Below are 22,381 nucleotides of genomic sequence, written 5' to 3' on the forward strand. Positions count from 1 at the left end.
CATTCCAGTACCAGTTATGGGTTTGCAAACTGTTCATACGTGACAGTTGCCAAAGTTGACAAGTAAAGTCCTAATAGGGGACTTCATCCCTGAAGAACCTTTGACTTCCACATGTGGGTTAGTAAGGGTGCATAGGGTAGGCAGCCTTAAGTACTCAAAAAAGAAAGAAATAGTGGAATGCATCTCTTTAAATGAAATGATAGAGTAATGGGAGAGATGCTAGAGTAGCTCTCATCCCCAGAGACTTTTCCAAAAAATGCAAATAAGATGCAGTGGAGTAGTAACCAAAAGGATAATTACCAACTCAATTATATCTAAATTTACTCAGACTTATTATGTATGCATAAAGAATAATGATGCTTCTCATAACGTTAACCTAATATATTATATATAAAGTTCATACTAAATCAAATGGTGATTGCACAAAATTCAGCCTGTGCTTTGAAACCATCGCTGACAGGAATAATGATGACAAAACTCATCAAGTCCACACAAAGTAAATGAAGCCCGATTTTTAAACCACTATTATCGCAACCAACAAGATCCCTTGTTGACAAGTTTCCGTGCAAACTGTTATTTCTGTAATTGCTTCCTCAGAAGTCAGATATGTTCTCAACATGTCAGATATGTTCTCAACATAAACAACGAAGGTTAGCAATTGTCTGAAAGCCCAGACTGAATATTGCGCAACCTACAACCCATCACTACTTGATTTGATAGGAACTTTGCGCACCCGGCATTAGGTTAACACTGCGAGAGGCATCGCCATGGTTGAGGCATACCTAATAAAATGTAACAAACGCTGATATTATCGAGAAAGCTGGACCGAATTTGTAAAAAAAACAAAACAAAAACCCCGCACAATGCGCTAAAAATTCCGCACAACCCGGTGAAAAACCCGCACAACGCTATCAAAACCCCGCACGCCGCGCGCGCTCCTCCCGGTCTCTTTAACACTCGGCAACCTCGCCAGCGACGCGTGGGTCGCTATTGGGGCGGCGGCCCCGTCAATCGCGGCCCGGCAGCCAATGAGCGCGCCGCAGCGGCGGGCGCTCGGCGGCGCATCCCTGGGAGCGCGTCTGGGCTCCAGAGCGCGAGTGGAGCGAATTGGCGAGAAGTCTCTGCTCGCCCGGAGCCGCTTGAGCCGAGCCGAGTGCTGGATTTGTCTTCATTCATTCATTTATTTTTTTTCTAAAGAGAGCTCTTCTCCCTTTTGCCTCTGCCAGCTTCAGAGCCCCCCCAGATCGGGAAGGGCACCAGGAGGGGAGAGAGAGAGAAAGACGGTGGGCAGGAAACCAGCCCCATCTAGGCAGCCCGGACAGCCCCCTTGGACCATGACTGGACTTCGGGCCAAGATGCACCCCTCTCTCTTTTGGGCCATCTCGGCTGGGATGGTCTGGCTGCTTCTCTTCCAAGGTAGGGGAGCTCAGCTTCCTCTCTCTGCTTTGCACGGATTTGGCTGTCTGGGTCCTTCCTCTGCGCCGGATTGGGTCGGGGGGGGTGTTTCTCCTCCCCCCCACCCGGGTTCTGATTCTGGTTCCTTGTTTCTGAAACCTGATGGGGCTGGTTCTTCTGATGCCTGCAGAAGTCGCCTTGGCTGGCAAGGCGTGTGTGGATGCTGGCCGTGCGCTGCGTTGATGGTTTTGGGGCGGGGGGGGGGGGCTTTTTGAAGGGACGGCCAGAGAAAAGGGGCTGCAAACTCCCCTGCCCCAACTTTTGCAAGTGCTGAGTGCAATGTGGAGGGAGGTTGTGAAGGAAAATGGCTGGGCAAGAATCAAATCTACCCCCCCCCCCCTATTAAATCTGTGGTTTCTGACATTCTGCCTGGCGCCGCTGAAACCTCTGAGCGCTCCATTGGCAGCCAGGGTGGATTGGGAAGGGTCAGCAACTTCATGGGAGGTGAAGTGAGAGAGTTAAAGGGTCAGGATGGTTCTATGGAAGGGACAAAGTTGTGTGTGTTACTGGGTAGCTGAAGCTCCCTGCAGAGCAGGGGCCGAGTCCGAGCCATCCATGCGCAGACCTTCCCCTAGTTTGACTCTGGCCAAGAGGCAAGCCTTCCATAATCACTCTTGGGTCTCCATGAAAGATGCTTTCCGGACGCGGTTTCTCTCGGAGATGCCCGGAGAGGCTGAGTTTGTTGCTAAGTAGGCTCCATCCCTAGCAATCCCTGTAATTCGCTGGGTTTCCTTTCCTAAAGATTGCAGGAAGGTGGGGAAACTCCACAGGCAGAGAGCCAGGGGGTGGTAGATCTGTCATCTCTGGAGTTATCCACTGGCTCCGTCTTTCCCCTTTAGCTTAGCGGCTTTGCCAGGTTGCAAAAAACTTGGCTTGGGAGGAGGGGGGGTCAAGAAAAGAGCCCTCCCTGTACCTCATCCTTCAATCCTTCTTCTCTTCCCACACCTCCCCCTTGTCTCCTTCCGTCTTGGGAGCCCTTCCATAAACTTGATTAAAGACTTTCCTTATAATCCTCTCTGACCCCTCCAGCTGAGGTCAATAGACTTGATGGAGACTTGATTCACTCCTCTGTGGAGCCAAAGGGAGATTCCTGGGGTAAATGGGAAAGAAGGGTGGTGCGTGGATGGATTCCAGCCATGGGGAATGCAGGGTGGACACCCAACAGGGGACGGACTGGCTGGCAGCAGGGGTGTGGGAAGCCAGACAGGTGGGCATGAAGTCTGGGCATGTTGGCAATTCCCCCAAGAAGTGGTTGGATGCGTTTTACGAGAGAGGAGGAAAAAATGACCCATATGTTTCTGCCTTCGTCATGCTGGAGAACGTGTCAGTTTGTGTTAAATTTCCGCAGGGCCATCTGGAGAGGTGCCCTCGGGGCCTTTTCTTTTTTTTCCATGAGGGGGTGTGCAGCTGGAGTCGGATGATAACAATCCCATCACCTTATGTAATGTTGATAATAGCCCGGTGGGCTGCGAAGGAGATTGTCCTTTGGGGTCCCGGTGTGATCCCATGTCTGTCAAGCTAAACTGCACAATTGCAATTAAATGGCAATACAGTTCGTGCCCGGGACTGACTTGCTGCACAAGGTATAGGAAACTGCCAGCGAAGACTTAATGTCTTATCCTGCAGAGTGATTGAAGACCGCAGCCAACAGTTACAGTTTATCAAAGCTGACATTGCTCTAGGCAAAATACTGGCGCCAGGGGCATTCCCTCTTTCCTGTTCTGTTATTTATTTACTTAGGTTTGGTTTTGCAGGGGAGATTTTGAGACTGGTGAACCAGCCTTCTTCTCTCTCTGCCTTGGTGCCGTTTTATGGGGAGGCGGTGTCCTTTTGAGCCATACTTCTCCTGACTGGAGGAGATGGGGGCGTGCGCTTGAATGCTCCTGGGTTAATAAAAGAAATGCTCCTTCCATGTGGGAAACTAGAATGCAGGAGGAGGGAGGGTTAGGACTTCCTGTGCTGTTGATGTTTATGTGCAAGGTGCTTTTGAAAAATGTGGGAAGTATTCAAGTATGGACTTCAATTTTTAAACATCCTTATTTTGGGGTGTATTTCAACTTTTTAAATGTCCCATTTAAAAAAGGAATACATTGTCAAAACTTTAAGATTTCGCTCTAACCAATGTTCCAACCTAAATTCAAACGAAGACTTCCCACTTCTTCACAGACAGGACTACTGTCTTTTCTTATATCATCAGTTGCTGTCTTGAACTTGAGAGACAGCGTGGTGTAGTGGTTAAGAGCAGGTGGTCTCTAATCTGAAGAATCGGGTTTGATTCCCCACTCTTCCACCTGACCGGTGGACTTTAGTCCATTGAACTGCATTTGTTTCCTTTCTCCTCCACATGGAGCTTGCTGGGTGACCTTGGGCTAGTCACAGTTCTCTCAGAACTCTTTCAGCTCCACCAACCTCCTAAGTTATCTGCTGTGAGGAGAGGAAGGGTCTTGAGTCTTTTTATAGGAGACAAAGGTGGGGTATAACTCCTCCTCCTTCTACTATTCTTATAATAATGTCTCATTTTTTACTACAGTTAAATCTACTGGCTACTGTCTGTTGTAGAAGAAGACTTTATTTATGGTCAATGACCAAATATACTGTCTGTTGTATAAAGTCTACAGTTATCAAATCTTGTTCACATTTTATCAGGTAGGTGACAAATGGCTTCTAGGTGTTAAGACATTCGTCTATGTACTTCATTCTATGTTTACTTCATTCTGAAATGGTCTTCCTTCTGTGGATTCCCAGGTCTGACTGGGCACCCATAGTGCCAGCCTTCAGGCCACTGGGTGTTCACTGACTCTACACTATTTTAGTGGAATGTTCATCCCTTCCTGTTAGGGGCTGCCAATTGCTGTGTCCCTTTAACAGAGCTTAATTTGTTAAATGGGCTAGTTCACATTTTCAGGGCTTGGACCATCACCTGGTAAATAACCTAGCAATCCTTTGTTAAAGGGACAGGGCATATTTCTCCAGGCCAACTGGTAACCCTGCTTCCCACTGATTCAGAGATTCAGAAATACTTGCATTAAGTTCCCTTGGTTTTCAGCTTTAATGGAGTGCTCCCCCTGCAAACTGCTGCCCTAGGCAGACACCTAGAATCACTTTTCAGTGGAAGCATGAATCAGGTGGTAAACATCCGCCTGGGTTAACCCTGTGTTATATCTGCATCTTGAGCAGCTCACCAAAATTTGCTGTGGGCGTGGAACTTGTTGTTGCAATACAGAATGGAAGATGCCTCTTTTTGGGATCACAGCTGTTTCTGTTCGTATTTAGCCAGTGGGCCATTGTTGGCTAGTGACATGGTGATTTTTCCCCCTTGTTCTGATTTCTTAATGACCAGTCATGTGCCTGCATCTTAAGACAGCATGTTTGTGTTTGGAAAGAGAGGCAGTTTGAAGCAGGGGCATACCGCTCATGGGGACATGGAGTATTCCATGTCCCTGGGTGCACACTGTTTTGTCATGTAGGAAGGCTCTGGGCACTGGCCGGGTCCCCATGCCCGGCCTATCCTGTGGTGTGGCGATTTGGCCAGTGCCTGGCGGCTCCCTCCATGCCGGGGCACCACTTGCCAGCTGGGCTGTCTGCTGCAGCACAGAAGCTGACCTGCAAGGAGGCGGGGGGGGGGCACCACTAGTCATGCCCAGGAGCCATTTAGGCCCCGTACGCCTCTGGTTTGAAGTCTGCCCTTCAGCGGCATTAGAAGTGACATAAAGTTTGCCGTGGAGTCACAACTGACTCACTGCAACCCTAGGAAGTCCCATCTCGTGAGGCTTTCAGGGCAAGAGGTGAGCAGAGGTGGTTTGCCATTGCCTCCCTCTTCATGAGAGCCCTGGTCTGTGTTGGTGGCCTCCCATGAACACTGTCCCTGCTTAGTTTCTAGGCTGTGATGAGATTGGGCGACTAGGGCTGCTGTATTGAACCTCTTGTCTATTTTCCCAGTCATGTTGGGTAAGGGAAAGTGATGAGGAACTAGCTGTCTCATTTCCCCTTCCTTGAGTGCAATTTTTGGCCATTAATGTGCCAACAGTGTTGTTATCCTGGCCTATGGCCCCTTGATGTGTAGGCTCCAAAGTTGAAATTAGACGCCATCTTGATACCCTGTATTCATCAATGTGATATTTGGATGTTTCAAATGTTTTATTGTTTTTACGGTTGTTGTATACTACCCCAAACCTGAAAATGGAGGGGCAGAATATTAAATCTCCGAAATAAAGAAAAATAGAGATGAATTATTCTCTCCCCTCGCGTCTCGTTTGCAACCGGAATTCTCATTTGTAACCAGTTTGGGCCCCTGATTTGGATAGGCCTGGCTAACCCACTCTTGTCAAAACTTGAAAGCTAAGCAGAGTCAACTCTGGACATTATGTGGATGGGAGATCATCAAGGAATACTAGATGGCTATGTTGCTATGTAGAGGCAAGCAATGGCAAACCACCTCTGAATATCTCTTGGCTTGAAAACCCTGTGGGGTTGCTGTAAGTCAGGTATGACTTGATAGCCAATGAAAGAAGCAGTTTGTCTAGGCCAGGGGTAGGGAACCTGCAGCTCTCCAGATGTTCAGGAACTACAATTCCTATCAGCCCCTACCAGCATGGCCAATTGGCCATGCTGACAGAGGCTGATGGGAATTGTAGTTCCTGAACATCTGGAGAGCCACAGGTTCCCTACCCCTGGTCTAGGCTTTGGGCCTGTGTCCCACCCCCTTGTAGACTGGGCATACACAGTTTCTGTGCCTCAACTTAATCAATGACAAATGGTGCCTTTTGGATGTAGCTCATTTGTGGGATCGTACCAGTTGATGAAGCTGTTTCCCACACACACACCCCCCCTAGAGTAAAAGCTGAAATTAATTTTGTGTTCGGAAGCTTGCAGAATCATATGGCTAGACATGGGCCATCTGTATGAGCAGATTAACTCAATGTGAAGATGAACTTCCTGACAAATATTTGATGAAGCTCTGTTTTCCTAAATTTAAACGTGCAGAACCACAAAACTTATATTTTTAAATAAAATTCTCAAAATGGATGATAAGCACTCCGAACTTGGTTGTTGCTAGGATCGGTCTTTATGGAGCCGTATTGGCTTAGCTTGCAGGACCTGTCTCCAGATGTGCTACTGGGTTTTCCTTGAAATTGAAGCTTCTTTGGCATATCCCTTCTTCTGCCATTCTAGCTGGGAATGTCCATAGTTGTTGTTTTCATGGCTATGGTCAACTTAGGCAGCTTGTATTGCATTGTCTGTTATAGTGCACTGCACTCTTCCATTGCGATATCTTTTAAAAATGGGATAACTCACCTTGATTCTCAACAAGAAAGGTGGACTGTAAATGAAATAAATACAATTTATTGCATTAATAAATGAATAAAATTTTATCTCCTATATTCCCACCCCACCCACCCCCGGATGTTTTGCTGCTCCTGTGCTAACATCTTGGCAGTCTTTGGCCCCAAGGATGTTAGGTTGGCCTCAACCAGAGCCAGGCTTTTTTGGCCATGGCTCCAGCTTGGTGGAACTCTGTCAGTGACACCAGGGCCCTGCCAATCTTAGTCAGTTCCTCAGGGCCTGCAAGACAGAGATATTTCACTGGGTCTTGGGTTGAAGCAGCTATGATCCTTTTTATCTTGCTGGCCTCCTGATCCAGCCCATTTATCTCCCTGCTACTTGTTTAATTTGTTTAGGATGGGTGGGAGAAGGAAAATTCTTCAGCTAATCAAGGCCTGGAAATGGTACCTGAGTGATTTGTTCTCACCGTCTCTAGAATCTGTTTTGATACTGTTCCTTTAATGTTTTCATCTACTTGTTATATGTTATGGAAATTCGTATTGCATATTACATGTATATTAGCTTCTCTGCGCTCAACTTTGGCTGGGAAAGGGCAGGATAGCAAACCAAATAAATAAATAAATAAATAATGGTAACCAGTGTTGTATTGTGCTTTTGACAGTGAAGGTGGGGATTGGCCAAACTGGTGCATTCATAATTATTTTGACCATTTGTGGATCAAAGCTGTCAGAATGCTTGAAGCCCATGTTCTGTCCAGGAAGGGACACTGGTCAGTTTAGCTGAGAATAAAACCTCACCCTTCTAGCAAGAATGACTTTTTATGGGACTGGCTGGGGATTGTGCCTTTGTCCCAGGAGGTGGGAAGACTAAGAGGAGTTGAAGACCAGGGAGAAGATGGCCACTTGGTGAATGTGGAATAGGCAACGGGGATGAGAAAAATGAACCTGAAGGACAAGTGAGTTGGAAACAACAAAGGCATTATTTTTTAATGTGGGTTTATGTTGGAAATTTTAAAAAAGCATTCTCAATCCTTTTTCTGGTTTAACAAAAAAATGGGATGGGAAATGCATCAGGACTGAGGAGATACTGACGTTAAAGAAAGAGAGAGCCAAATGGAACACATACTGATAAAAATGCCTCCATCCCATCCAGGTAACCCTTGCAGTGGCTTGCAAAAACCCAGACTCCTCATACGGATCCAGCTGCTCTTTTCAAGAAGCAGCCCACATTTGATGCCATGTCCTCTTTTAGTCTTCGATGGGGTTCAGGTTCTTGCTCTTTAATCTCTAGTGACCTATTGGAAATGAGTCTTGTTTTAGGAAGCAGGTTGTGGTGTCTTTCTTTTTAAGGTGTGCAAGATGAGGAGTTTCCCCAGGTACTGACATTTGATTAGCAGAATAGCAATGGGAGGGAATGGGGTGATTAGCTCCCCGGGCGTTGAGCAACCGCTGTTGATTAGTGAAGAGATTCTGGCTTACTATGGAGCTGTCCCTTCAGCACATACCTTCCAGTTCCTGCCCAGGCTCCACATGGGACCCATAATTCTGCATTTTTTATTTTGCATTTGCTTCCTTTCCCCCCACAAATCAGCTCCTTTCCTATTGAGAAGGTTTGTTCCATTTGAATGTCTTCTGATCAGCTTTGTCTTTCTCCTGACTTTGTTGTTGCTGCTATTGTAGTTCCTTTGTGGGCACTTTGGCATGCTGTGTCTGTGCATCTCTTCCTCCTATCCCTGGGTAGAGACATATTTCCTGGAAGGGGAAAGCTTAGAGGACCAGTGTCTGTCTCACCCACATCATTCACCAGGCTGTGGAAACTGGCATGCCTTTCTCACTTGCCACCCATGCAGAGGGACTTTTCTGCAGCTGAATTCCAGGGGAGAGACTTCCTTTGCAGGCGCAGAGCCCGGATGAGCAGCGAGGAGAGCAGATTGCCACTTCCAGATTTTTCCCCCACTACCCTTCTGCTGTTCCACCCACTACAGAAGTGACATAACTTTGCACCCTGTCAACTGTGATTGGATTGGGGATTAAAATTTAGAAGATACAGCTTTCTTATTTTTTTAAAAAAACTTGGCTGTGAATAATTGCAAACTGTGCTATTATGACACAAGTCTTTTCTTGTTTGTTTCAGTGGGTGAAAGCAGTTTTTGTATTTATTACTGACTAGCTGTCCTTCGTAGATACATGGGATGCAATCTTTGTTAAACCAAGTATTTCTCTCCTTTTCATTCCTTTATCTCCCAAACTAAAGTCCTCTGGATATCTCTTGCAAAGCCAGCCTTTCTGTTGGGTATAATGAAGCAGCAGACATCTTGGTTGGCAGATTTTGGCTGGCTCCCCCCCCCTCCCCGCCCTATTCTTTAATTTAATTAACTTTGTGTTTTTTAAAAAAGAAGTATGAGTGTGACATTTGGGGTTGGCTGTAATATTTTGGAATTGCTGAATGGGGACTGGAGGGGGTGGGCAGGGAAATAAGAATGTTCAAAGTAGCTGCTGTTAAATGCCACAATGCAAAAACTCAAAAACACAGGAGGAAAATGAAATGCAAAGAGTCTTGTGCTCTGAAGTTTGAAGTTCCTAAATTTTGTCTTCTCGTGCATTTTCGTCAGAAGAATTAGAGGTTTCCAAAATCTCAAAGTCCCAGATTGTCCCCTTCCCTCCAGGAGGATGCCAGCCTCTGGGTGGAACCTGGAAATATAAAACCAATATCAAAACACACAATGCAGTGCCACGTATACCATGTACAAAGAAAACCCGTCACACCCCTGCTGAGGAAATAATAGTCAAAGACTATTCATATGAATCCAAATTAATGTGGGAATTATCCTCCTTCCAAATAAATCCAAAGAGTTAGAAGTGAAGGGGACTTATACGTAAGCCATTCTCCGATGTCCACTGTATTGTTCTAATTACATAATAATATATTGAACGCTCCTTACGTAAACAGCATTTTTGACAATCTTCCTAAGAAGTATGGAATCGTTCATGCATTTGTCTTATGCCTTACAATAAATGGGTTTCTACAATGCACAAATTAGAAACAGGAAATGCACCAACAGTGAAAATGGTCTGTATGCTTAGTCTTGTATTCTCTGTAATACAGACAAAACTTATTCTAATTTGAGATCCTTACTAACACTTAAACCTATTGAATATAATACACACACACACACACACACATATATACGTATACATATATCTTTTTAAATCCATATTTGGGATGAATAGACACTTGAAGCCTCACATTATTTTTGATGGAAATAGGAAACAGCCCACTTATATCACATGTGTATATGTGTCTATTAATACATCTTAGCTAAATTACATATATAATATTTACATTTACTCCTTAGTAGAGATAATCCATCCCTAAAGGCTGACAATAATTTCTAAATAGATAATTTCGACTATGCTCTTAAAGCCTCACACTGGTTTCTATGCCCTGCTTTTCTCTACTTTTTAGCAGTCTCAAAGCGACTTCACCTTTCCTTCGCCTCCCCTTCCTTGGTGGTTCCCTATCCAAATATTAACCAGGATTGCCCTTGCTTGACTTTTGAGATCTGATGAGGTTGGCCTAGCCTGGGAGACCCCAGCTCATAGCTCCACACTGCCTTGAAGATCACTGGGTTTATTTGGGTCAATCACTCTCTTCCAGACTAAGCCACCTAGAAAAAAGAGAAAGAAGAGGTAGTTTTTATACCCAAGTTTTCTCTACTTTGAAGGAATTTGAAAGTGGCTCACAACTGCCACCCGTTCCCATCCTCAGAAGAGACAGTTTGTGAAGTGGTTGGGGCTGAGAGAGACCTAGCGCGCTTCATGTGGAGGAGTGGGGAAACAAATCTAGTACACCAGAGTCCACCGCTCACGTGGAGAAGAGGGGAATTAAACCCAGTTCTCCAGATTAGAGTCTGCCATCTTAATTACCATATCACACTGGCTCCAAGAGGCAGGAAAGGTTGAAAAAAACCTTCTCTTTGACTTGAATGTGTGATGGGCAAGCTTGAGATTTTCTGGTTCACCACTCCAATCTTGGAGCCCTGCTCATATGCAAATGTGTGTCCGTGTCTCCCTTAGCACTCCACCACATTAGTTCTCCTCTTGACAAAGATGGCCCGATTGCCACTTGTTTACACACAGGGAACTGGCAAAAGGCATGTACAGTGTTTTCCAAACAGGCCACGGTGTTTGAGGGTGCCAATTTACACGTTTTCAGGATTGCCAAGGAAGGGAAATCGGTGTCTCTTGCCAAGTTTCCTCTTCTACAGAAAACAGCTCGAGCAACAAATCGCTTGCAGAAGTTCAAGCTTATTTTCCCCAGCATGGGGTAGGCATGTAGCTTTAAGCAACTGTCTTGAACAAAAGGAAGACTGTCTTTGACTTTCTCAATCCACAACGTGGAAGATGACACCAATGAATGTGTATTTAAACAAATATATTGACTTCCCCCCCACCCTTTCGGCTAATATCAAGATTTATTGTCCCTTGCAGAAAATAATAATAGTCTTGCCTTCACTGGGGTCAATATTTACTACTTGGCTCGATGAAATCGTTATTGTTCACCTCGGCAGCCGCCAATTGAGGCCTAATAAATAATATTAGTAATAATTGATGTTTACAGTCCTAGACATCCCAATTACAGAGGGCGCAAGTACAGTGCATTCTTTATGACCGTGAGCCAGTGTGTTTGCAGGTATGGTAAGTATCATAGATGCAATGTGGCTTTTCTCCATCATGTATCTTCTCCCCTCAGCGTTACAAGGTGCTAGCTTTAATTTTAAATCCTTTGGAATGAAGTGAGAAGGGATCTGTAATTCAGACCTGGGATGGCACTCCATTGTGTGTATCCTTGTCACTGTGAAGGATATCAGTGTGAGGTATGTGTGTGCACCTCAGTTGTATATCTATGTTGGAAAAGCACAAAATGAATTTCAAGGTGCAGAATCTCTGCTTTATTTTTTAAAGGAACAGGTTTCAGGTGCTGTTTCCACACTATAGGAGCGTATGCTGGTCTCTATAAAATTGGAATGACTACTTTAGCTAACAGTGCAGTCCTCTGTAGAGTTACGCTAGTCTAAGTCCATTTATTTTAACAGGCGTAGAATTTAGTAAGCCTTCACGGTATTGCAGTTTAAGCGTACATAGCCTGTGAAATGGTTTCAAGATGGTTTCACACTCGCTTCTGAAAACATCTAAAAGTCTGAGTATGCTTGGCTCTCATGTAGGTTAACATGAGTGTCGTTGAGAAGATCTTGCTTCTTCAGGGACATTTGCCATAATGACTGGTAGGTGAAATCATCCCTTGGACTGTAGTGGTTAAGAGCAGGTGGACACTATTCTGGGAAACTGGGTTTAATTCCTCACTCCTCTACATGAGCAGCAGACTCTTATCTGGTGAAATGGATTTGTTTCCCTTCTCCTACATGAAGCCTGCTGGGTGACCTTGGGCCAGTCACAGTTCTCACAGTTCTCTCAGGACTCTGTAAGTTACCTTGAAACTCCTCATGGGAGAGAAAAGTGGGTTATAAATCCAAACTCTTCTTCTGCTCTTCTTCAATACATCCAGCGAGGGCACAAAATTAGGAAGGGAGGTAGCCAGCCTAGAGGCCTGTGGATCTGGGTTAGTTGATTAGATTCAGGCCTTCTTGGTGTGAGGAGTGAAAACATTTGTCTCATTCCCCTGGGGATGTGGCAGTTTTAGAGGGTGACTCCATAGTGTCATCCATGCCAAGTTCCGTTGTTTTCTCAAACTCAACTGTCCTCAGGCACTACCCTTAAATCTCCAGGAATCTCCAAAGCTAGAGTTGGCAGCTCTGGCTGCTGGCAGACAGAAGGGCTCCACTCCTCACACAGTGGACTTGGAAACTGGATTGGTCCACTTCTCTTCCTGCTCTTGAAAAGCAAGTCAGCATGGAACAGGGAGACTCTGCCAATTTGACCTAAATCTGTCAAGGCATCATTCCCGCCCTCCACCTTCAAAATAGGAAAACAAAACAAAAGTATGGGAAATGTTTGCTGGTGAAACTGAAGCAACTAAACGGAAAAAAAAAACGTGGGTGAGGACGGGGGAAGAGACCCCAAGAGAGCTTGGAGTACTTGGCTCACCAAAGAAAATACTAACACATTAAGTGACAGCCTGAAAATGCAAAACACAGAAACCAGAGAAGAAGAAGAGTTTGAATTTATACCCCACTTCTCTCAACCATAAAGTATCTGAAAGTGGCTTACAACCTCCTTCCCCTTCCTCTTTTTATGACAGACACCTTGTGAGGTAAGTGGGACTGAGAGAGTTCCGAGGAACTGTGACTAGCTTAAGGTCACCCAGCAGGTTTCTTGTGGAGGAGCGGGGAAACAAACCTGGTTCACCAGGTAAGAGTCCACCACGAATGTGGAGGAATGGGGATTCAAACCCAGCTCTCTAGATTAGGGTCTGCTGTTCTTAATCACTTTGCAACACTGGCTATGCAACACAGCATAAATATGAAAGCTGACTTCTTTTGTGTCTTTGCGAACCCTTTTTCTGTTGACTGATGCTTGTTCGGAGCCAAAAATAAAAGGTTTGTGAAAAGTCATTCAAGTTTCCTTAATGGGAGACAAGTCATTCAAGTATCTCTTTTGGAGTATAGAGTGGAGTACACCTTCAATTTTAATCCAGAAAATAACGGTGTATCAAAAGTTTGGAGAATACTAGAGTGAATGGCATACTTTTCAGAAGTGGTATCAAGAAGCTATTAGTTGCCTGTCGTACATATGCTCAGTTTCTTGTGTCCTACTATGAGGAGCACATGGAAGTTGTTTGTTACTGAGTCAAGCCTGTGGCTTCTCAAGGAGCGTATTGTCTACACTGCCTTGGGCAGTCATACACTTTTGGCCTCAAGTACCTTGAAGTTTGTATGTGGATTAACCATTTCCATTGGGAGCTGCCTGATACCAAATCAAGCTATTGGTCCATCTAGTTCCGCACTTGTCTGCTCAGACTGGCAGCAACTGTCTAGGGACTCAGCTTGCCAGCTCGAAGTTGGGAGATAGAGGAGGAAGAAGAAGAGTTTGGATTTATATTCCCCCTTTTCTCTCCTGTAGGAGACTCAAAGGGGCTTACAATATCCTTGCCCTTCCCCCCTCACAACAAACACCCTGTGAGGTAGGTGGGACTGAGAGAGCTCCGAGAAGCTGCGACTAGCCCTAGGTCACCCAGCTGGCATGTGTGGGAGTGCACAGGCTAATCTGAATTCCCCAGATAAGCCTCCACAGCTCAGGCGGCAGAGCGGAGAATCAAACCCGGTTCCTCCAGATTAGATACACGAGCTCTTAACCTCCTACGCCACTGCTGCTCCAGATGCCTGGATATTTTGTGACGGGATTAGGGAGGGAAGGGTCTTCAGTGGGATATAATGGCATAAGCCCATTTTCCAAAGAGGCCATTTTCTCCAGTTTACCTGATCTCTGTCATTTGAATATTCATTGCAATAGCAAGGCAACTCCAGCTCCCACCTGGAGGTTGGCAACCCTATCTCAGGCAGAGTTCTTTCACTTCATCTATTGCCAAATTCTTATTTTAGTATAAAATCAAGACACATGGATTTTCCATCCCCTCACAACTGTGAAGTCTTCTTGCTTTGACTTTGCTTAATCCTGCAGACAAAACAGTTTGTGTAGCCATAAGAAGAACCCTTCTGGATGACCCCATTCCACTGTGGCTGCCGAGATGCCATTGGAAAGCTCAACCTTCACTTATTATTGATAGCCACATGAACTAAAAAGCCATTGCTACATCAAGCAGCATCGAGTTCCAGAAGTTACTTCTGCATCTGGAGCTAAACTCCTTATATTCTACTTATGGCCTCACTCTAGGGTTGTCAACACTGGGTTGCGAAATACCTAAAAAATTGGGGGGTGGAGCCTGCAGAGAGAGGGGAGGGACCTCCACAGGGTGCCATGAAGTCCACCCTCCAAGGCAGCCATTTTCTCCAGGTCAAGTACTCCTGGTGATCTGAAGATTCATTATAATAGGAGAGTTCCAGAGACTTCCTACCTTACGCCCATGAGTCTTAAGGCCACATGCCCTGTTCCCTTTGAAACTGGTAATACCATTTTGTGTTAGAATCATTGGGGTTCTAATGATGGAGAAAGGAGGCCAGCAACAACTACCTCTTCTCCTCACCCCACAACCTCTCAAAGCTTACACCTTGTTCTTTCTCTATAACAATAAATCACAACTGATGCCTCCGCTGCTCTATTATTTCCTGCCAAGAAGGAGATTGTCGATTTTTTAAATACACTTATGTTTAATGTATCTGACACTGAACGTACTTGTAAATTAATGGCCCCTTTGACCAGACCTCTCTTCTGCCTCCATACCTTTCACCTCCTGACTGTTCACACTCCAGGTGATCCTCTGCTCTTGGACTTCCCCCTTCCCCCTGGCATGCCTGGTCTGCTCAAGGTTGTAAGCTAGAGGGGCAAGTTCTCAGGGGTAACCCTGCAGCCAAGCCGGTATTCCACTGTGAATGAATTCTTAGTGGCTCTGATCTCATCCCAGCCTTAAAAAAAGAAACCCAGCCAAGGCGTGTGGATAGAAACTGTCGACGCCGCCTCTCCATTCCCTAGGAAACGAGAACAGTGGCTTTGTTATGCTGCCGAAGCATCAAACTTCAGTGCAATCCGAGCATGTTGCTGCCAAATCGAAAGCTCTGATGCCATGGCACGATCTGGAAGCACTGGCTGTTCATGAATAGACTGTTAAGAAATTCTGGTCCGTGGGTGAAGCCAGGTGAGGGATCCTGGGATGTGGCACAATGAAAGGAACTCACTGGGAACCCGACTAGAGTGATGGCTCTTCCCATAGGGGTTACATGCCGAGGGGCGCTGTGTTATTCATGTGGGATCAAATTGCTGTCCAAGATCTGCAGTGGCCAACCTCCATATTGGGCGTCTCCTAGAGTTGCAACTGGTGGCCAAATGACAGAGACCAAAGTTGAAAATATCATTCAGGAGTAAGGCTGCCAACACTGGATTGGTAGATTCCTAGAGATTTGGGGGACTAGAGAGGGCTGAGTTTAGGGAGAGAGAAAAGGATTTCAGTGAGATATGTCATATAGTCAGCCCTTCAAAGAAGCCATTTTCTCTGTGGTTTGGAGATGAGCTGCAATTCTAGGAGATCTCCAGCCCCCCCCCCCCCCCCGGGAGGTTGGCAACCCTTCCAGGGACAGAGTAAAAGCCCAAAACCATTCCCCTTGTGCAGATGACTGCGATGGATGGCATCCAGCTTGCTGTTTCCTTGACTTGCAAGCCGTGCTTAAGAACCAATGTTTTGTAGGGGAAAAATAGGCTGCAGAATAATCACCGGTTCAAGTTGCAGGCAGTCAAAACAGAGTAAATCTAGTTTTTTTTAGATGCAGTAGAAGGCAGGGTTGGCATCCCGGTGACCCTATTCCCTCCATCTGCATTCCACCGTTGTATCAGCAAAAGCCTGTGTGATGTCAAGAGCTGAGGACGACACAGTGATTCTCACTGACTAGCCAAATCGCAGGATAACCTCCGAGCGGTTTGGCACGGAGGCCAATTTGGATTTGAGTGACATTCCTTCTAATGAGGTGTACTTGGGCACGAAGCCGCACGTGAAGCTGATTTGTTAGTGCCTTCTCAATTCAGTGAGCCAAGGCGGCATGTCGCTGAATGCCGCATTAGATATTGTATTATTTATTGTTTACTTTAGCGTGGCTTTTCTCGTATGTCAACATTTTTCCTATTGTACCTGTTTTCAAGGCTTCAAACGCTGACATTGCATTAGCAGCCAGCTCCAAGGCCCCCAAATAATGCATAAAACTATGATTATGCCTTCTGATCCACTTGTGTTTATGTAAATGGAAGGGGGGAAAAGTGGTTTTCAGATTGCTTTCAGGAGCTTAAGGGCTGCGGCACGAAGCCTATTATTGAGAAATTAAACCTGGCAAAAGCAACTTCAGAGGCGGCCTGGACGACGCTGCGCGGCTGTGCGCGGGTCCGGCCGGCACTGGTTCTGGCTCTATTACAAGGGACTCCCCTAGGACTTGGCAATCAAACGTATGCCAACAGGTTGTCTGTTTCGACAGTAACGGGATAATCAAGGGAGATTTGTGGTTAATCCAGCTATAACAGAGGGAGGATTTGAACGGAGGAGCTGCAGGAAGACGGAGGGGGTGGGAGGAGGAAATGACAGAAGTGCGGGGGGGACACAATAGCAAAATCTAGATTATTCTTGCTTCCTGCTGGACTTCACTCCAAAAGGAGGTGATTTGTAATGGGCACAGTTTGGGGGACAGACCAGCGAGTCCATCCTATGTCACCCGCTCTTGGGTCACACCTCAATGGTTGCTAGCTGGCCAGAGTGGCATTATCCTGCACAACAGAGATCTAGCTCATTGGCAGCACTGTTTTCCCAGAGTCCCTGCAGTTTCCATGCATGTGTGTGCATGTAAGTGTCTATGAGCAGACTGAGCCCCTTAGGTTGCCAGCATCTCATTAGCAGCCATGTTGGGAGAGGATGCCATTGGCTCCCTGTATGTTTTGAAGGTTTTTTTATTTGTACCTTTAACAACAAAAGAAAAGTACAGAGATTACAAATATAGTTTCATGGTAGGGACTTTCAACTTCGTCTGCATCGAGTGTTAGTTGTAAATAAATATCCCTCTTGGTCCTTAGTAACATTACAGAATGATATCTTTATATCCATTACACTTTTCTCTATTAGTTCTCAGTTTTAAGAGCCCATTATCCATTGGCTCTGTTTCTCTACGTGGGGAGAGAGCTTGTCCATCTACAAATTGGGTTCTGCAGAGAGATTGACGTTTTTGGATCATTCAAGCAATGACTTGTACTCAAATCTGTGGTTTCATCTCCCTTTGAAAAGGGGACACTGCTCAGTGGCAGAATATCTGGTTAGCAAGCAGAAGGTCCCAGATGCTAAAGGATGTGGAAGAGTTAATATGGCTGAGGGCCACGACACTGAAACATTAATGGTTTTATCTCTCTCTTTCCATGCTATTTCGATGCCTATAAGCACCCTGCCTGATGTTTTAAACACAAAAAGTACCCAGATTGTGTGTGTTTCTTTTCCCTGCCTGCTTAAAGGGGAGGAGGCATTTCTGATTGAGAGGAATGGCATAGCAAGAGCTTGGGTCTGATTCCCTAGCCTTCTGATCCACATTGCAGTTGTTCTTAAGACAAATTACACATATGGAGCTTCATCCTCAGCACTCAACAGTTTGGGTCTAATACAGAACTACCTCGCAAGATTGTTGTTCTGATAATCAGGGTGAAGATCTTAGCAGTGTTCCCATGACCACTGTGTCAGCAACTTTCTTAACTGCTTGCCCATTGTGGATTAACTGTTTGGGAATGCCTGAGCCAAATGTGGAAGTGTGTGTAAATTAGTATGAAGGTTAATTAAAAATCTGATGGAGTGCCCTCTGCACATGCCCAGAGTGTGCCCCGTCCTTGTGACAGTTATATGTGCCTCAGCGCATAGCCTTCTGATCCAACTGGTCCTGCCTGGGGGCATTCATTGAAAATACTGTGGGGAAGAATTGGGACTAATAAAAGGAAACACTTCTTCACGCAACGTGTGATTGGTGTTTGGAATATGCTGCCACAGGAGGTGGTGATGGCCACTCACCTGGATAGCTTTAAAAGGGGCTTGGACAGATTTATGTAGGAGAAGTCAATTTATGGCTACCAATCTTGATCCTCTTTGATCTGAGATTGCAAATGCCTTAACAGACCAGGTGATTGAAAGCAACAGCCGCAGAAGGCCATTGCTTTCACATCCTGCATATGAGCTCCCAAAGGCTCCTGGTGGGCCACTGCGAGTAGCAGAGAGCTGGACTAGATGGACTCTGGTCTGATCCAGCAGGCTAGTTCTTGTTCTTATGTTCTTATGCCTTTGCCAGATCTGAGCCCCACTGCCGAGGACGGGAAGCAGTTTTGAAAGACGATGACAATCTCTGGAGGAAGAAAATTTAATCCACTTTCTTCCCATCAGACGCGAGTCCTCGCGGCTCGGTCGCGTGGCCTTATTTTCTCCTTTTGTCGTCTTTCCCTGTGTCTTGGTGATAATTTCCCACCTGAGCATGGAGCACTTTATAAATAGCAAATCTAAAATGAATTTTCTTGCCGCACTCATTAGTTCCCTCGACATCCATTAAACATCCGTGCAAGCAACAGCCAGATGACAAAAGGAATTGATTTTAATAGTATGCTTAATGCGGGGGGGGGGGGGGGGGAAAGGAAATGTGTTGACAAGAAGTCTTTTCAAATCCGTGATAGCGGAGAATTTTGAAATCTATCAAATGATTTCAGTGTTTTCGGTGGAGAGGGGGCCGGAATAATACAATGCTCATATCAACAAACAGTCGCATAGCTGTGCGATGTCTGTTTCAGTTCCCTTGGCTATTGCTTTTCATCTTTTTTTTCTTGCTTGGCTTTTGTTGTTTTTTTTTAGTGGATAGCTAGGACGGCCAGCTCTGGGCTGGGAAATTCCTGGATATTTGGGAGTGGAACTTGGGTAGTCACAGGTTTAGGAAGAAACCCCATTGGGGTGTAAGGCCACTGAGTTAGGAATATCAGCCACCATGTGGGACCTAGGGATCTCTTAAAATTACTGCTCACCTCCAGACCGTTCCCATGAAGAAAATGGCTGCTTTGGAGGGTGGATTCTATGGCATTGTATCCTGGGAGGTCCTTTTCTTCCCAGACTCCATCCTCAAATATTCAGGAGTATCCCTACCTGGATCTGAAAACCTGACCACCTCATCCCAACTGGTGGGAGGGGAGTAACACAGCCAGGCTACCTGTGAGAAATGAAGAAACATTGCTTTTGCAGGATTCCAACCTTATAGAAATTGTTTAAAGCTCCTGCTAAAGAATATAAAATTACTGCTGGGGAGGGTGGAACAGAATTCTGTTATGAACAGAGTTACAAGTTTAAAGCTTGCTTGCATCGGAAACTGTAAGCAACCTCATAGAAGCTAATCAAGCTATCAAATCAGTACAGATATCCGTCTTCACTTAGAGACAAGAACAAGGACAGCACTTGTGACTAAAAAACTAAACTCACAAGCTACTGAAACTATACCGCAGAGCATAGGTCAAGGGCGGGGGGATAAATAATGATACAGCATAAGGCTTGCTACGTAGGGAAAAATAGGAAAGATGGTTTATTGTTGACTTTTCAGAGAGGCAGATCCCAGATGGCTAACATCAGTGCGGAGCAGCTAGTGGCTAAAGGTGTCTGCTGATGGTAGGAACTATGGCCATATAAACTTAATTATAAATAAGAGCCAGAGGGCTGCAGAATTAGAGTAATGGGAGATGTATTTAGGAGCGGATCTTCACATGGCGGATTTCAGGTGAATGGGTAGGCTGTGAATCTTTTTTTGCCCCACCAATGGGAGATGAAGGGAGGGAAGGCCCCCTGGGAGAAGGGATTTAACCATGCTCTCATTGCCATTTTCTCTAGGAGAAGTGAAAAACATGTTTCAAATAAAGAAGGAATAAACAAAGCAGTAATTTATGTTGTCTGGAGGTTAGTTGTAATTCCAGGAGATCTCCATCCCCCACCTTGAGGTTGGAAACCATACTGTGATGTCACTCCTTCCCAGATCACATGGTGCAGTGCAGCCAATGGGATTGAATGGCATTGAACATTAAAAAGGCCAAAAAGTGGAAAAAATAGGATGGAATTGCAGCTGATTCTCCTAAATGTCAAAACCAGGAAGTAAAGTTCAGCTCTCAGGAGCTGAGTATAAGCAAACCAAGTGTTGGCCTTGACTCCTAAAATGTTCCCTCTCCCCACACAAAAAATCCTTTCCCTCCATCTTGAATTATATTTAGATCCCTCAAGTGTATGTGACTGGTAAATGTATCACATGTGCTACCCAGAGCCAGCAGTTGAGATGAATATGTCAGAGTTAATGTTTCAAAACCTACAGGGGTGGCGAATCGGGCAAAATATCCAATCTACTGTGGAGCCTATTGGCAGAATAAATAACTTGATGCAATAGGTGGAAAGCCAGCGTGATGCTGCCGTGGCTGAAAATTTAACTTTCATTTCAATTTTCATATTTGTCAGCAATAATTATACTCAAGGAACGTTTTGGGCCACAGTTATAAAATACTAATAAGTAGGTGTCTTTGTAGCGTGTGGCTAATGGAGTCTTTCTCAACCCCCTTCCCCCACGCCACCTTCCTAGTGGTCTAGAAAAATCCCATTAAAAGGAAAAGTCATACAATGTTAGGACATTTCAACACACATCAACTTGGCACCTGCAGTAATATCAGTGCTTGGAGACGGTGACCCACTACTTAACTGCAGGTGACCAGCAGATGGAAAGGTGTGACTGATCTCCCTTTCCCCCACCGTACAAGAGAGTTGCCATCTTCCAGGTGGGGTCTGGAGATCCTTCCATATTACAACTGGCCTTCAGACAACAGAGATAAGTTTCCCTGGAGAAAAGGATTGCTTTGGGGCATTGAATGACAGGAATGTCCCAGATTATGTGTAATACGATCCTTACTACTGAGTTGCGTGAAATGGCTTCTTTATTGTTGGGGAGATGGCTAATGTTGCTAGAGTTTTCCAGCAGATTTTGGGGGCAGAGCCTGGGCAGTGTGGTTTAGTGAGGAGAGGGATCTCAGTAGGATATAATGCTGGAAAGTCCACCCTCCAAAGCAGCCTGTGCTTCTTGGATCCAGGCACGACAGGCTAGCAGATGACTGAGGCAGCCAGCTAGTTGCACAGGTTAAGCTGCTCAAGTGCCTGGACAGGTGGTACAAGGTAGCGCTAGTCCAGCAGTGCAGAAGTCAGACAGATAATGTATGTGGGCAGAAGTCCGGCAGTCCAGGGGTCAAGGCAGGTGTGTTTTGTCATGCTTCCCTCCTCTTTTTTTGGAAGGGGAGTGGGGTAGAGGATCTTATTTCTAGCAACTGCAATAATAAAAGGAATGAACATGTCAGTCACTGCTTCCATTAGAATAGTTTCACAGGGTAGCCATGTTGATCTTTAGAACAGCAAGGTAAGAATCCAATAGCACCTTGGAATCCAATAGGGTTTCTAAGGTATGAGCTTTCGGGAGTCAAAGTTCCTTTAATGGGATGAAGGGAGTTTTGTCTCTCAAAAGATCCTACCGTAAAAACCTTGTTGGTCTCTTAATATGTTGCTGTCCCCATCAGATAAACCATTTGACATCTTACTTCTTGCCATTTCTGTTTACCCAGAGGACCTCCCATAAGGCCTTTCACTAGCTTGCTTCTGCTCTTCTCTCTCAAATTCAGAGTTGCCAGGTAACACCAAGGGTGAGAGAATTCCCCATCTTTGGTTTTGTATCCTCTTGTTAGTCTGACAGGTAACAAAATAGGTTTTTTTTTTAAAAAAAACAACCCTATGCGTTGGCAGCCGCATTATTTTATTTATTTTATTTATTTTTTAAACTTTTATACCGCCCCATCCTCTAGGGGCTCTGGGCGGTGTCATTTCTGAAGAAAACCCAGAAAGTCTTATTACTCAATCTACCGTGTTTCCCCGAAAATAAGACAGTGTCTTATATTAATTTTTGCTACCAAAGATGTGCTATGTCTTATTTTCAGGGGATGTCTTATATTTCTGTGTT

General features: G+C 45.3%; 1 protein-coding gene across 1 annotated transcript in view; it reads left to right on the forward strand.

The window, feature by feature from the left end:
• The first annotated feature begins 1,082 nt into the window (after positions 1-1,082).
• NTM (neurotrimin) overlaps positions 1,083-22,381 on the forward strand; it is an 879,909-nt gene continuing 858,610 nt past the window's right edge. Inside the window, exon 1 of the mRNA XM_048512955.1 lies at positions 1,083-1,416. Within this exon, the coding sequence (XP_048368912.1) occupies positions 1,335-1,416 (82 nt within the window). The 5' untranslated portion in view covers positions 1,083-1,334. The remainder of the gene's footprint in view (positions 1,417-22,381) is intronic.

The sequence above is a fragment of the Sphaerodactylus townsendi genome, linkage group LG12, assembly GCF_021028975.2.
Source record: "Sphaerodactylus townsendi isolate TG3544 linkage group LG12, MPM_Stown_v2.3, whole genome shotgun sequence".
Taxonomy (NCBI): domain Eukaryota; kingdom Metazoa; phylum Chordata; class Lepidosauria; order Squamata; family Sphaerodactylidae; genus Sphaerodactylus; species Sphaerodactylus townsendi.